At 43.6% G+C, this 14,494-nt stretch overlaps 1 protein-coding gene across 4 annotated transcripts in view; it reads left to right on the top strand.

Moving 5' to 3' along the window:
• TOM1L2 (target of myb1 like 2 membrane trafficking protein) overlaps positions 1-14,494 on the top strand; it is a 50,738-nt gene that overhangs the window by 12,257 nt on the left and 23,987 nt on the right. For all 4 annotated transcript variants that reach the window (XM_072348980.1, XM_072348983.1, XM_072348982.1 and 1 more), the window contains exons 2-7: positions 4,767-4,851; positions 5,528-5,606; positions 7,213-7,362; positions 11,335-11,469; positions 12,396-12,554; positions 13,288-13,404. In XM_072348980.1, coding sequence (XP_072205081.1) covers positions 4,767-4,851; positions 5,528-5,606; positions 7,213-7,362; positions 11,335-11,469; positions 12,396-12,554; positions 13,288-13,404 — 725 coding nt within the window. The remainder of the gene's footprint in view (positions 1-4,766; positions 4,852-5,527; positions 5,607-7,212; positions 7,363-11,334; positions 11,470-12,395; positions 12,555-13,287; positions 13,405-14,494) is intronic.

The following is a 14,494-nucleotide window of genomic DNA, read 5'->3' as shown; positions in this document are numbered from 1 at the left end:
CAGAAACCCTGGCGAAGCAGTGAGCGGAGGATAGATGACTTCATCCCAAAGAGTTTCGATGTAAGCATAGCTAAAATCAATTGAAAAATCACAACGGTCAAAGCGGATGACCAGAGCTGCAGCAGTACAACCCAAATCACGTTCTCCTGTAATGCTTTGCAGCTCCGATTGAGCCCGTTTGTTCTAGCTGACTGCCTTCTTCTTTGGAAGTGTGAAGCTCAGCATTTTCAGAGCAGTGTGAAATAAGGAATGTAAAAAAAGGACTTGGAGCAGTGAGGTGGCTAATTGAAAACCGCTCTTGGAGCTGTGCTTTCTTACAAAGGAACTGGCAGTTTTTAAGGAGCAAAGCACTTAGGAGTTGAGTTTTGATCTACAATCTCCAATGACTCACATTTATTTTTTTAATAGCAGCGTTTTGATAAAAGGAAACCCCCCCCCTGCACACACACACACACCTTCCCATTGATTGTCATGATGTCCAAGTGTCTGTGACTCGTTTTAAACACAAAAGCAGAGAAAGAAGAACAGAGTGTTAGATCCAAATATGTCATTCTGTTGTGTCTCTAAAGCAAGATGTCTTGAACGCAGCAGCGGCCACATGAATGCCCAGGAGCTTCAGTCTCATCTTCATGAAGCCTAGACTGCTGGCATGTCTCCGTGGTCCTACCCCAGGGCTCACTGCTGGTGCCACATAGGTGGTGGAGGAGCTGGTGAATGCAAGAGTGACAAGAACAGTTGATTCTTTAGTGATTCTTTGAGGTAAAGCAGTTCTACGAGCTACAGATCAAAGTAGAGATGTTCTCATTCAGTAGCTTATCACCCCTTGTGAACTGTGGAGTGTTTTGCATCACTTGCAAAACTGGATTTTGTTTGTTTGTTTGTTTTGTCTTAGAAGACCTTTGTCCATTCTGTGGAAGCATTTTGCTTTGACCCGAGCTGACAGGTTTTTGTGAGAGCTCTGCTAAGCTGCAGTGTGGCAGGGTGGCAGTAAGAACCTGCAGTACTGTGGCTGCTTCTGTTCGCTGCCGCATGTTACGCGAAGTGAAATGTGACACATCTGACAGCTTGATTTTCTAATTTCAGTCTTGGAGCACCACTGTCAGGCAGGTGGACTATTAAGAGATAAGACAAAGATTTCAGATCCGCAATCTTCTGAAATTCTGAGACCAAGCACAAAGGGTGTTTCGTGCCACTCGAATGCCAAAAATCAGCTCTGAGCCAAAGGAGGGGAGGAATTCAAAATCAGGACTTCCTCGCTTTTGGATCTGGGTAACACGGTGCATTAACGTGCACGTTTCCTGCGTTAACAGGAGGTGCTTTTTTGTGTGTGTAATTCTTCCCAAATGTTTGAGTCTCTGAAGTAACATCTGGAAAAGTCCCAAGAGAGAAAGCTGTGATTTCTCTGCACACAAAGATCTGTTCATTCAGGAGACTCTGGTATTCAGACAGAAACCACCACAGTTCTCCTGTTTTCATGTAATGTGATTTGCAGATAGTGCGACGCTGAAGTTTGGCCTTTTTGGTTATGCGGTATTGCAATCACTGTTTCTTACAGATACAGTTTTTGGAGAGCTGATCATGCCAGTGCTTTAATGTGGGAGATGTGCTGCTGGTATCATGCCCAAGCACGAGCCCTTTTCCTCCTCTGATTGAACATCTTAACCCTGGAATTCCTTTGGTCATTATCTCAGAGTCCATTGTGCCATTGATACGCTTTTCAGTGAGGTTGAACTTGAGGAGCTGCTGATTTTTGAGCAGTATGTGCAGGGTTTGTATGGCGTTCCTTCCCAATTCTGTGCCAGTATTCAAAATGCCATTAATTTTCTCAGTCATGGCTATTTGCTGATTGAGAAGGAGCGTTGGGGAGAGGCACAGCTTCTGAAATAGCCAATAAATACGGCACTGGGTATCGAGTAGTTATAATTTACTGCATTTTGGATCTGCTGGGAGGGATTCTCGAAGGAAGAGTGCAGGCAGAGCAGCTCAGCGTTTCCTGTGAATTCAGCTTCATGCAAAGCTGCCTGTAGCATCCGCTTTCATTAGGTGCATTTTGTTCTTGCAGTGCACATAAAGCTTTATTGCTGTAGAACGTGATCTGCCTTCGCTTCCACGCAGTCCTTGCTGCTTAGTAAAACATTCTATTGAACGTTAAAAACCCTCTAATATTCAGAGATTGAAAAAACCAGTCGCTGCATCTGCTGTGCTGGAGGTGGTCATCCAAGCTGCGAAGGATTTATGAGCACAGCGATGCAGAATGAGAGGCTATGCCTTAAACAGACCATATTCCCGAATCTGGGCAGTTGATTTGTTTTCTTAATGTAAAAATATATTAAAAAATTTGTGTGTTCTTGACAGCGTTTGACAGCAGGCAGCGGCTTAGCAATATTCATAGTCTATGGCTCTGCTATAATCACGTCTTAAAAATGATTGTGGAAAACGCTGATCCTGCACCAAGCAGTGCTTGCAGCCCATTCATTCATTGGTCCTGTAAAACCCGTTTAGCTAAGGTTTATTTTGACAAAACGTGTTTGTGGCTCTACTCCATGGCTAAAAATTGCGACGCTGCAGAGACGATAAAATGAAGTGATGCTGCTGCAGTGCGTGGGTACATTGGAACGCTGGGTTGTGGTCCCCAATAACCTCATTCCTATCTCTCTCCGCAGCGATGGGAGGCAGAGCAAAATCCCCCTTCCCCAGCAATGTTTGGTTGCTGCCTTTATTTTTATGTTATTTTTTTATCTCTGTTCTTTAGTGTAAAACATGGGGGAGCCTGTGTGGGTTTAAGACGTACACTTGTCTTTTGGAAATGAGCTCTTTTCCCCTTGGTAATGTTTTAATTTGAACAGGAGTCAGGAGCTAATTTTAGTCTCTTCTTCAGCACTTGCTGCTGTTGTCGTTCATCCTTTGTAGCGTGCCTGACCCAGATTTGCTGCTCGCAGCCCCACAGTGGAGCTGCTTGGCTGCAGGGAAACCACATGGGTTGGCATGCCAGTTCTTGGAGCACTGTTACGTAGTGATGGAGAGCCCCTGCAGAACCAAAACACAGCAGGCTGAGGGCTGAATGCTCTCCTTTTCCTTCATGTCATAGAATCACAAAACAGTTTGAGTTGGAAAGGACCTCTAAAGGCCGTCTGGTCCCACTCCCTGCACTGAGCAGGGATACCCACTTCTCAGAGCCCCATCCAGCCTGACTGTGGGTGTCTACAGGGATGGGGCAGTGCCACCTCTCTGAGCACCCTGTGCTGGTGCTTCACCACCCTTAGCGTAAAGAACATCTTCCTAATATCCACTGAAGTCTTTGTTTGGCAGGGCCTTGCACCATCCTTTCCAGCTTGTACCGATAGTGGGGGTTGCCATGATGCAGGTGCAGACCTTGCACTTGGACTTACTGAACCTCATGAGGTTCTCCTGGGCCTGTTGCTCAACCTGTCTGGTTGGCATCTCATCCCTTGAGTGTGTCCACTGCTCCACACAGCTCGGTTCCATCTGCAGACTTGCTGAGAGTCCACTCAACCCCACTGTCAACGTCACTGATGTCAGTGTTGTCTCCCTTCTGGTTGTAGGTGGCTTCTCACTCTCCGTATGGATTTTGCACACTGTTTGGTCTCAGCCCTCTGTAATTGCCTTCATGGTGGAGATGCTTTAGCCACTGTGCTGGTGTTGACAAGTCTCTGAAACCCGAATTACCCAGACACGTTGTCTTTTTCCAGATAATGTCCCATAATTACGGCCTGCGGGCGTCTCTATCCACAGTCACAGCAATAAAAATGTTAATGGAAAAATGCTGTTGGTAAACAGAAAAGGAGAAGTGTGAAGTCCTTGGGGCCTGGTGCTCTAAAACAAAATCTGCCTTGTTCTGGGGGACAGATTGGGATGTGATGTAAGGACAGAAGGAGGGCTGGAGAAGATGGTACCTGCAGTCTTGTTTCTGAATTAAGATATTTAGAAGACTTTTTTTTCTTGGTTTATTTTATATTAGGGAAAAAATAAATAAATAAAGCTTTTCTTTGCCTTATTTGGATGCCAGGCATCTGTAGAGAAAATTAGACTCATTTGGAGGAGAAGATACTGTTTGCCATGAAGGTCTGTTTTTTGGGTCACTTTGGCCACAGGCTTCACTTTGTTCTTTACAGCCTTTGTGCATGTGGGTAAAGCAACACGGATGGGGTTTGAATGCTGTGAGTGAGAGGTGTGAACATTTCATGGGATGTTCTAGGCACCACTACACAGAACTGTATTGATTTAGAAGGAAATCCCAAGGAGGAAACAGTTCTTCTCAACTGATTATCTGAAGTTGTGGTTATGCTACTCTTGCAGTCATCCATGAATTGAACTTCCAGCAGCTGTGCCATAGGTTGTTCTTCCTGTTGAGCTCCCAGGAAGGTGGTCTTGTTAATCTGGGGGAGGTTTTCCTACCTTGTATTGTGTGATATCTGAGAGGTTTAAGTTGGAATTATCTGATATCTTCCTATTTTTCACCAATTCGGTAGTGTTTATGGAACAGATCATCTCTACAGGCTGGAGGTGGTGAGTGTATGGGATAACTGAGTCTGCTTGGAAACCTCTGTGCTCATCCATGGGGATGGACAGAAAGGTTGGACATTGCTTAGAGTCAATGGGGAAAGGTGGGACTTGTTTATCTCTATATTGCTTTTACTGAACATGTTCAGATCTGAGTCACTGAAGATGGATTGAAGTACCTAATCAGAAAGATGTGGAAAAATATATATGTATATATATATATAAATATTTTATTTTCTTTACAGAAAAGGCCACGGATGGCTCTCTACAGAGCGAAGACTGGACACTTAACATGGAAATCTGTGACATTATCAATGAGACAGAAGAAGGGTATGCACTATTTCAGCAAACTTCAAAAGGCTTGTGGGCAAAGTCACCTCCAGTTGCATTCAGCATGTGGGGAGGTGCAGTGAGTCCGGGGGGCAGGTGCTTGTAGCTCAAATGCAGTTTACATGCAAATTGTTTGGTTTTCCTCCTCCTTCTACATTACAGAGAAGCTCTGTAAAGTCCAGCATATTCTGTGTTACGTGTCTGCCTGGGAAGGCTGGCGTGAAAAATATGTCTGCTTGGAGAGGGTATCAAGTTTGTACTTTGGGGGTTGTGGTTTCAACAGATGCATCTCAGTGCATTACTAATTTCATCTGTTTGAATAGAGAAGCTTCTCTGATGCATTTCCTTCAGCATCAGACAAGCTGTGTTTCTTGCACTTTGCAGGAGAGCTCATAGCTGATGTTACATGAGCCTTTTTCTGAGAGCTTGTCAGTCTTTCTAGTTTGATTAGCGTCTTGCTATTTTGGTGGCCTCAGGCATTGCTCTGACCTTAGTATCTGTGATATCTTGTCTTTTCACATAATTCTATGTGACCCTAGTTTGGTTGTAGTCAACTTATCTAAAGATAATACAGATGCTTATGTCCATTTAGAAATGATAAAGGATTCTTGTCCCTCAGCATGGCATGTGAAAAGTGTGTGAGCTGTCTTTTTACGATGTCGTGTTTCTCCTTCAGTCCAAAGGATGCCATTCGAGCACTGAAGAAGAGACTGAATGGGAACAAAAATTACAGAGAGGTCATGCTGGCTCTAACGGTGAGTGGAGGCAGGCTGGAATGCCTCAAAAGGGCAGATCCCTTTTCTTTTGTCATTTCGTTTTTCCTGGCATTCTCTTGAATGTATGCATTCTTCTCTTGAGCAGTCACTACTCTGCCCTTTTCAGTTGCCTCCACACTTTCTTGAGGAGAGGTACTGGAAGCTTTGCTTAGCATTTTTCTAACTCAATTGATTTCTGCTTTTGTCTGGGCACTTAGCCATCCTAAGTACTGACAGAGGAAAGTCATAGCTCAAATGAGTCCCTACCCTTTGGGACTTTACTACCCTCATCTGCTATGTCAGGCTATTTATCCACTCCCAAATGTCGGCGTATTTGCAAGTGGAAAATATGGCACTTGCCATATTTTCAACTTCTTAAGTAGCTGGTGTACAGTTTGCCTTGTGAATGGATCTCCACAGGAGGCTCATATTAATTTATGCTGATCTGATTTCGCTCAATAAAGTGTAAATTATATTCTGTGCATCTGTTAAGGTGTGAGATAATTTGCTAGTGACCTTTCCTACTGGGGAGAGCTGGGGTTTCCTGGATAATGCAGCACTCCAAAAGCGTGGTGCTGGGCAGGCTGCGTGCCGCAGCAATCTGAGGAATGAGCAGCAATAACGAGATCGAGTTATACTGCTGTGGGTAGGTGATCTGTATGATTCTTTCACAGAGCTCTTGTTGCATCTCCCTGATGAAGCGTGACTGTACTTTCTGTCTTCATGCCATTTCCTGTGCAGGATTGTCATTTTGATAGATTACCAAGGACCAAACCATGAGATTATCCATTGCGCAGGAAAGAGCAAAATTCATCAGGAGTGAGTCCGTGTCATCAGAGCTGATGAAAGTGGCTGAAGTAGGAGAGTAATTATAGACTCCTCAGATAGAGAGTTGCAGCAGTTATTAGGCATGGCTGTAAGGAGAAGTGACGCGTTGGATTTATCTCCATGCTAATCATGTTCTTCAGAGAAAAATCAACAGCTGTTCTTCCATGGCAGTTGAATGGCAAGTGGAAGGTGCCTCTAGCTAGGTTGCAGGGGGAAAATGTGTCAAAGTATAACCTGCCAGAGCATTCACAGGGGAGTGTTTTGAATGAGAGAAGATCATTCACCTGAATTCCCAACCCAAAAACATGATTTGTAGCTCAGAGCAACTGGGTCCAGCTGTGCCCCAGCTACATAGAAAATGCTGGAGTGCTACAGCAAGATAGTATCTCACAGTGACAGGATGTCCTCTTCCTAACCTGCTCTGGATGTGATGCTCTGTGTTTAGCTGCTCAGCTGTGCAAGTTGGAAAGTTCTGCTTTAGAGAGAAAGAGTCTTTGTATTTCTTTCCCTTGAAAATAGGCAAAAGTGAATAGCAGAAGTGCCCAATGTGTTAATGATAGGTAAGGTACTTCAGAGTGTGCGTGTAGGAAGGAAGCTTTCTGACAGTATTCGGGAAAAAAAATGAAGAACTGAGCATGTAAGAATATAAAATCTTATAATCTTTTCTTCCATCTCTCTCCCATTTTGTTTAAAAAAATAAAGCAGAAACCAACCACGCAGCTGCTGTGTGCGTGATCAAGCTTTGCTCCAACAACAAATGTGTTTTTTGTGTGTGTAGGTGTTGGAGACCTGTGTGAAGAACTGTGGCCATCGCTTTCACGTCTTAGTGGCAAACCGTGACTTCATAGATGGTGTTCTGGTGAAAATCATCTCGCCCAAGAATAATCCCCCCACCATTGTGCAGGATAAAGTACTCGCACTGATCCAGGTACACAGCTTGTCTGTGCTTCCGTATGTTGCTGCCTGAAATAAGGACTGTCTGCTGCAGTGCTACGCATCGCTGAACATGCTGTCATCATTAAAAAATGTGGCAAGTTTTTTATATGTAAAAACAAACAATATATCCAGATTGGCAGGGAGGAGCAGGCGTGCACATGCAGAGGAATTGTATCCAGGGAGAACTGTCTGGATTCTTGTTGGAGAGATAACTCTCTACTCTGAAACAAGAGGGCTTAAAGATAAGTGGGTTGCTTTGCAATTTAACAGTCAAATTTAGAAGCTGCAGACCTGCTTCTGTGATGGGCTTGTCATTAGAGGCCAGGAAATTTTAGAGCTTTTGCTGCCATTTGAAGAACACTTAACCTTCCTATGTCTGTTTCCCTGAACGGAGCCATTTCCCTCCTTTACAAAGTATTCTGAATTCCTTTTAAAGATGGATGGTTCAGGAGATAAATGGTTTTGGTGTCCCTTCTCTGGTTGTTCTGCAGTGAAAGTGCACTGTCAGTTCAGATATTGGCCTGTCTGCCACTTTTCCTTCTGTGCAGCTTAACAATAAACATCTGTGTTAATTCCACAAACCATTAGCAACACGAGGAAACGCTGGTGCCTGGCTTGAGGAAATTCTGCAATTATAGGCAGCTTTATCACTAAGCTCCTACAGGCTACTGCAGATACCAGAGACTAAGAGACACTGCGTATTCAAAATGATATAAACCTGCTGCAGTGTTGGTTTTTTTTTATGGGATGCTATTTACAAACACATAACGTAATTTTCCAAATATACTTCTGATTTCTGTGATGAAACATGGAGTTGAATTCCTACTGGTGTATTTGTTATTTGGATACACAGGCAGGACATTGTTAGAGAATGACAATGTAAATAAGTGATTTCCAAAAAGGAAATAGGCTGGGTGGGGAGACAAGGTGGGTGTTTCACTGGGGCACATAGAGTCCCTCTGTTTCTGGTCTCTGACCTGCGCCCTGGGTGTCTGTTTGGGTGGTGGGAGTGCTGGTACTTGTGGTGGTGGGGCAGTGATGTTAAACAGCCCAGGAGAAATTGCGTGTGTGTTCCCCTGCTGCTTCATTCCCTACAGTGTCTTAGGGGATGTTGATTACTTTGAGTCCTGGGCTTATGTGGCTTTTGATATAGAAAGCCTGGGAATTACGGATGTTGCCTGTCAGTGGGTTCTGTTAGTGTTGCTGTAGGTGGGGCTGGTAGGGCACTCTGTGTTCCAGATTGCCTGATGAGTTCAGGGAAGTGCATGCTCTTTTTTTGTCTGCCCTATGGATGTTGCACCAAGGGCGTCCTGCCATGTCATAACCACTTTGTTATGCTCAGACTTTGCTCTTTCGAGCTTCCTGTAGTGCCAGGGGTGCTGATCTCAGCTCTGCTCTGCAAACATTACATTTATCCCTTTCTGTAGGCTTTTTACTGTTCGATATCAGAGAATTAATAAGAACAGAAATGTGAGGATTAATAGCAGACTTGGAAGCATGAAAATAAAGCTGTACAAACAGCATATGTCTTCAGCCATATAGCTCTTGTACTCCTGGGCCTTCCCACAGCATCAGCAGATAAAGCTGCCATGCCATTCCTTATCTAGAGACTTGACTGTTCTGAGACATTGGGCATCTTGTGTCTCAGTTTCTCAACCTATTTCTCAGTGTACATGAATTAGCATATATTAGCAACTGCTTATCCTTCCTTATCCCTATGGAAGGCCTTGGAACTATTCTTCCTGCTGGTCACCAGAGGTGAAGCTTAGGGAGACTTTTAGCAGTACGGCATATTCTTTTGAGGGAACACGTGTAAAAAAAGAGTCATACTGGAAAATTTGCCTTGTGATAGTCACTGATTTGGGGCTGGATTTGCAATAGTGTTTTATTCACCTGTTTGGGCACGGTGAGGTGCCAAGTGGGACTTGCACAGCAGCATCCCAAAATATATCCTTTGATTGTGTGGCCCAAAGTCTTTGCAGATCTGAATTCAATCTCACCCCTGTCACACGCTTCTTTGGACAATGGACAAGTCTCCTGAGCTCTCTGTTCAGCTCCTTATCTGTAACGCAGAGCTAATGTTCCTTCTGCCTAGCTGAATGGTAAGCTGTCTAGGGCAGGGATTGTCTAACAACATGTGCAGACAGTGCTTAGGACAACAGTGCCCAGTCCTTCGTGTGACCTCTATGAGACGTGCTGCTGCAGATAACGGTCCCAGTGCGGGCAGATGAAGAGTACAAATGAAAGTGTCTCATTTCTCCAGGGAAGAGCTGCAGAAGAGAGAATGCATTAGAAAGGCAGAGTGCAGATAAGTGAGTTCGCTGTCATTACTGCTCTCCAAAAGATCCTTAGGAAGCCAGTGGAATAGGGATGCATTAGTCCATGCTCCTGGGCAAACCAGTACCAAGAAATGCTGGGGACTTTTGCTTCTAAGTTTCTTCCGAGTGATTATTTAATAGAGCATCCCTTGCCGAACATTTTTCACTCCTACTTGCATGGAGTGGAAATGGGAAACGCCATTATGTAGAAACATCATTCAGATGACTTGTTATGTAAATTGAAAATGCAAAGGCAGTGCAAGGGTAGAGTTACTTGTGCAGTAAATGGTCTCTGTGATAATCAGGGACGGTTTCAAAGGTCACTTCCAAGGAAGCAGAATGGCTTGTTGCAATTGGAGCTGGTTTCCATGGCTCAGTAGGACTGCTAGGACTTTCACTGCACCAGAGGAGTAGATGCAGTTAATTTACTCTAACCAGGAAGCAAACCCCAAATTGCTAGCTTGCAAGTGATAATGGATTGTCTCCTGAGTGCGTATAGTAGGAGATGCTTTCTTAGAACTGAACAGAGTAGGAATACAAGTTAAATATTATTTCTTATCTTGTTTTTCTACCTTTGATTTCTCCCCTCTCTGATACAAAAAGTGGTTAAAAATAGGTTTTAAAATAAAAATAAGTGAGGAACTAGTGTAAAAACGATGACTGAATTAAGGTCAGAGCCCACACACGTCTCGCAGCAGTTCTGGAGCCGGCATTCTGCATCACATATATGGGGGCTCAGGGGAATGCTTCATTTTTAAATGAGTCACGATATTGCAATTTTTCCTTCTCCTAAATTGTTAATATGTGGCAAATTACCAGCAAAAGTGAAAGCAGGGAGAAGTCTTTCAAGGTACTGTGCTCCTAAAGCTTTGTGAGGGCAGGAGGCTGCCTGGCAAGGAGTAACACTGCGTACTCCCAGTGAAGGAAAAGCTCAAATGTGAATTGAAGCCGTTTTAGACAGAGGAGAATTCAAGCGGGAGAGATATTATGTGTGCTCTGGCTGTGGGAAATTCTGCCTTTAAACTCGTTCTTTCTGACACGCTGGGCTGTCTCAGTGCTGGATATGCTCTGTAAGAATACAGGCTTCGTTAGTTCTGCTGCTCATGGGACTGCATGTTTCATGATACACGAACCTCAGAAACAGCCCTTGTTATTTAAGTTTGGTCTTAAAAAAAATGCTGAAGAAAGCTTGACAGCTGTTTTTCCTTCTGCCATAAATGAGGCTGTTTCACAATGTTAATTACCTGAGATGATGATGGGACTTCATGAATTCTGCTTAGACTGATTTAATCTTTTGTATGTTTTTCATTTGCTGGTGGGTCACTGACCACAGGACATGAAGAAAAGATCAGCCTGCAGTCAGTGCTAAGGAGAGGAGATTGGAAGGAGCTTTCATTTGCATTTACAGACCGATGATGGCAGGGATTATACAGAACTACTGTGCACTGGGTTGCTATGATGTACTCATATGAAGTGTGTATATGACTGTCTTAGTAACATTTGCAGGATCTTTTAGACCAGGTCTAATGACTACAGCTTCCCTTTGAGGCTGAAATGTGCAAAAGCTTTTGTGGTTAGTATCCGAGGTCATGATGGAGAAGGAACTTTGTTGGGAATGTCAGTGGTTAATCCCTCCTGTTTTCCAGGCCTGGGCTGATGCCTTTCGAAGTAGCCCTGATTTAACTGGAGTAGTGCACATTTATGAAGAACTTAAGAGGAAAGGCATAGAGTTTCCCATGGCAGATCTTGATGCTTTATCTCCAATACACACACCACAGAGGGTAAGCTGCAGTGTTGCAATGCTGGGGGTGTTTTCCACAGTTGGTTAACTACTCTTCTTTCTGCTCCCATCTCTTTGTACTTGGCTTATTTTCTCACTCCTGGAAGGGGCATGTAGCAGAAGCATAATACAGCTGCATTGTGACAGGCTGGTAAGTTAGTGGAATCTTCTTCACTGAGTCAAACATCAGTCTGAGAGGACTTTGGAGGTTTGTACACTTGTCTCATACCACAAAACCACCACGTAAATGCTGCTAATTCTCAGAGAGAGACCATAAGTATATGAGATTGCATCAATTTCTCAACGTTATACTTGTTTCTCTGGTCAATATGCCTGAACCAAAGCCTGCCTATCTTTTAAAGGCAAACAGACTCTGAATCTCCCTCTGATCCCATGGTAACGTGAGGTCTTTATACCTTTGAAAACTTATGTCTGTGAACTTGACAAGAACTACTGCTAGGAAGGAACTTAATGATCACAGGTGTTCTGATTATTCACTGTGAAAAGTTAATGAGTCTTTGAAGTGGTAAATGCAAATGATCAAAACTGAAGGATTATAATCCTTGTGTCAAGATCAATTAAATCCAATACCTATTTATCACATCATCTCTTGTAAGCCTACAGTTTAGTTCCTAGTTGAAAGTTATTTATAATTATTTATCTTTGGCTCTTATTTTTATGTTGCTTTTCACTTCTCACAATAAATAGACTTAAGTACAGGTGGCCTGGGATAAAAAACATGGGTGTGTATTTTGGTTGCAGCTGTCTGTTTATGGGCTGGCCTGCCAGTCTGTTCTCGTAACTGCACTGACCTTTTCCACAAGGTACAATTATGTTCTATATTTGAGCCTATCTGGCCTGAGGTTGCTGACAAAGCAAGTGCTGTCACCATTCAGTTTTTGAACTACTGTCTTTCTGATGTGGCAGAGTGTTCCTGAAGTTGATCCTGCAGCAAATATGCACAATTCACAGTCTCAGCAAAGGATGAGCACCAGTTCTTACTCTTCACCTTCTCCAACTGCGTATTCTGCTCCTCAGGCTCCAGCTTTGAATGTGACTGGCCCCATCACTGCCAATTCTGAACAGGTATTGGGATGATTATTCTTTTGAGTGAGACTCAGCAAATCAAATTAGAAACCAATTTGCAAAGGAACTTTCATTTTCACTCTTCTAACATTGATTGCCTCGTAGGTCTGGTTTTACTTAGGAATCTTTCTTCCTATTGTACTGCAAAATCTAGGGTTTAGATTTGTATGTGTGGCCTCCTAATGATAGCAGTTATGAAATCTCACAGTCTGATGCATCAGTCCACTCAGCAGTGGTGCTCTAGGTAAGCAGTTTTTCCACTAGCCATACTCCTTTAGAGGCACGAAATGCCTTGCAGATGCAGTAAGTCTTTCTAACAAGGACTTAAGTCTGCATCCCCCAGGATACCCTAATATAATATCATCCTTTCTCTGTGCTAAGAAAAAAAAAATACTTAGCAGCCAAAGATCCTGCTCAAAAAGTGTATATCCTTCCTCACATTTGAGCAAGACACACAAGGTACATGGCAACCAAGATCTGGTTTTAGCCACTGTTTTCAATTGCTTCCCTTCTGTACAAGCATGGCACATTTATCTGTGTTGTGATATTACACAGTTTGTTTCTTTTTCTGTTGCTACTTCTGAAACTTTCTCCTGGGTGAAACTTTGCCTTTCTCCCTCACTAGAATATACTGAGCCTCAGATATCAAGTCACAGAGAATCAGAGGTATCACTAAAGTCAGTTAAACCCACGAGGTTCTGCAGTACTTTGCTGTCTTTTTACCCTAACATAGATTGCCCGGCTGCGCAGTGAGCTGGATATTGTTCGTGGGAATACCAAAGTGATGTCTGAAATGCTGACAGAAATGGTACCTGGACAAGAGGATTCTTCAGACCTTGAGTTACTCCAGGTAACGCTTTGCTAGCAAGTACAATTCTGATCTTTTCTGTGCTTGAGGGTGGTTGTGGGTTTTTTTGTTTTGTTTTTTGGGTGGGATGTTTTCTGTTGTTGTTCCCTCCAGTGCCGTGGCTTGCTTGGTTTATGTAATGAATGTGGGCTGTACTTGACTCCAGCTAGTCTCATCTCTCGATGTTTTTCATCTGATAAAGCTTCTCGTGATGAGGGTTACCTAACTTCTGTTGAAACTCATTCCACTGCTTTCTTGTGCATGTTGCTAGTTGTTTTTTTTTTCCTAATGCTGAATATATAGTCTTCCTTACCATAACACATCTTAGAGCTGCCATAGGCTCATTAAGTAGTGAGCATTTCTCCTTCTTTCAAGTCCTCTACAATCAGGTGTGCAGTAGGAAAACATTCCTGGCGTTACAGGAAAAAAAAACATGCCTTGTTTCCAGATGGACTAAATTGCCAAGGGTCTGTGCGTTCTCTGCCACTTGAAATAAATGAACTTCTTTCTAGCAGATGTGCTGTAGGCTCTCCTGAAGGCAGTGGCTTAAGGCAGGAGCTGAGGTGAAGTTTCACGCTGTCCACAAGGCCTGACTGGGTAATCAGAAGAGTTTTATTTCCTGGGAAATCTCAATCCAGTGCTGTGCTTGTTGTATTGAAAGAAAAAAACAACACAATATGTTGAGCTCACAGGTCAGGATTCAGAGCTACTTCTCCAGGCCTGTGGTAGCAAGGTTCCCTTGACTGAGAAAGCTAATACGAACTGGATGCAAAAAGATGAGGAATAGAGTGAGCTAGCATCCAGCCACTGCCCTCCCCATGGTACGTGCCTTTTCATAGCTTCAGAAATAGGCTGCTGTTCTGATCCTCCAGCAGGGAGGATGGGCTCCCACAATAGTACACTTGGAGGAAGGCAGGGAATTGCTCTCTGTGATGCATCAGAGTTTGAAATCAATCCAAGGATTGGTCTGTCCCGTGCAGCTGTACTGTGTGTTTGTCTCAGAGCCATCATGGCAGCTGACAAGAGGCTTCGTGATAAAGAGCCTTTCATTTACTGCCCATTTGGGTTGGACAGCTCAAAGCAAAAGAAGCTT

The sequence above is a fragment of the Excalfactoria chinensis genome, chromosome 14 (assembly GCF_039878825.1).
Source record: "Excalfactoria chinensis isolate bCotChi1 chromosome 14, bCotChi1.hap2, whole genome shotgun sequence".
NCBI lineage: Eukaryota > Metazoa > Chordata > Aves > Galliformes > Phasianidae > Excalfactoria > Excalfactoria chinensis.
This window is presented reverse-complemented; position numbering and strand designations above follow the sequence as displayed.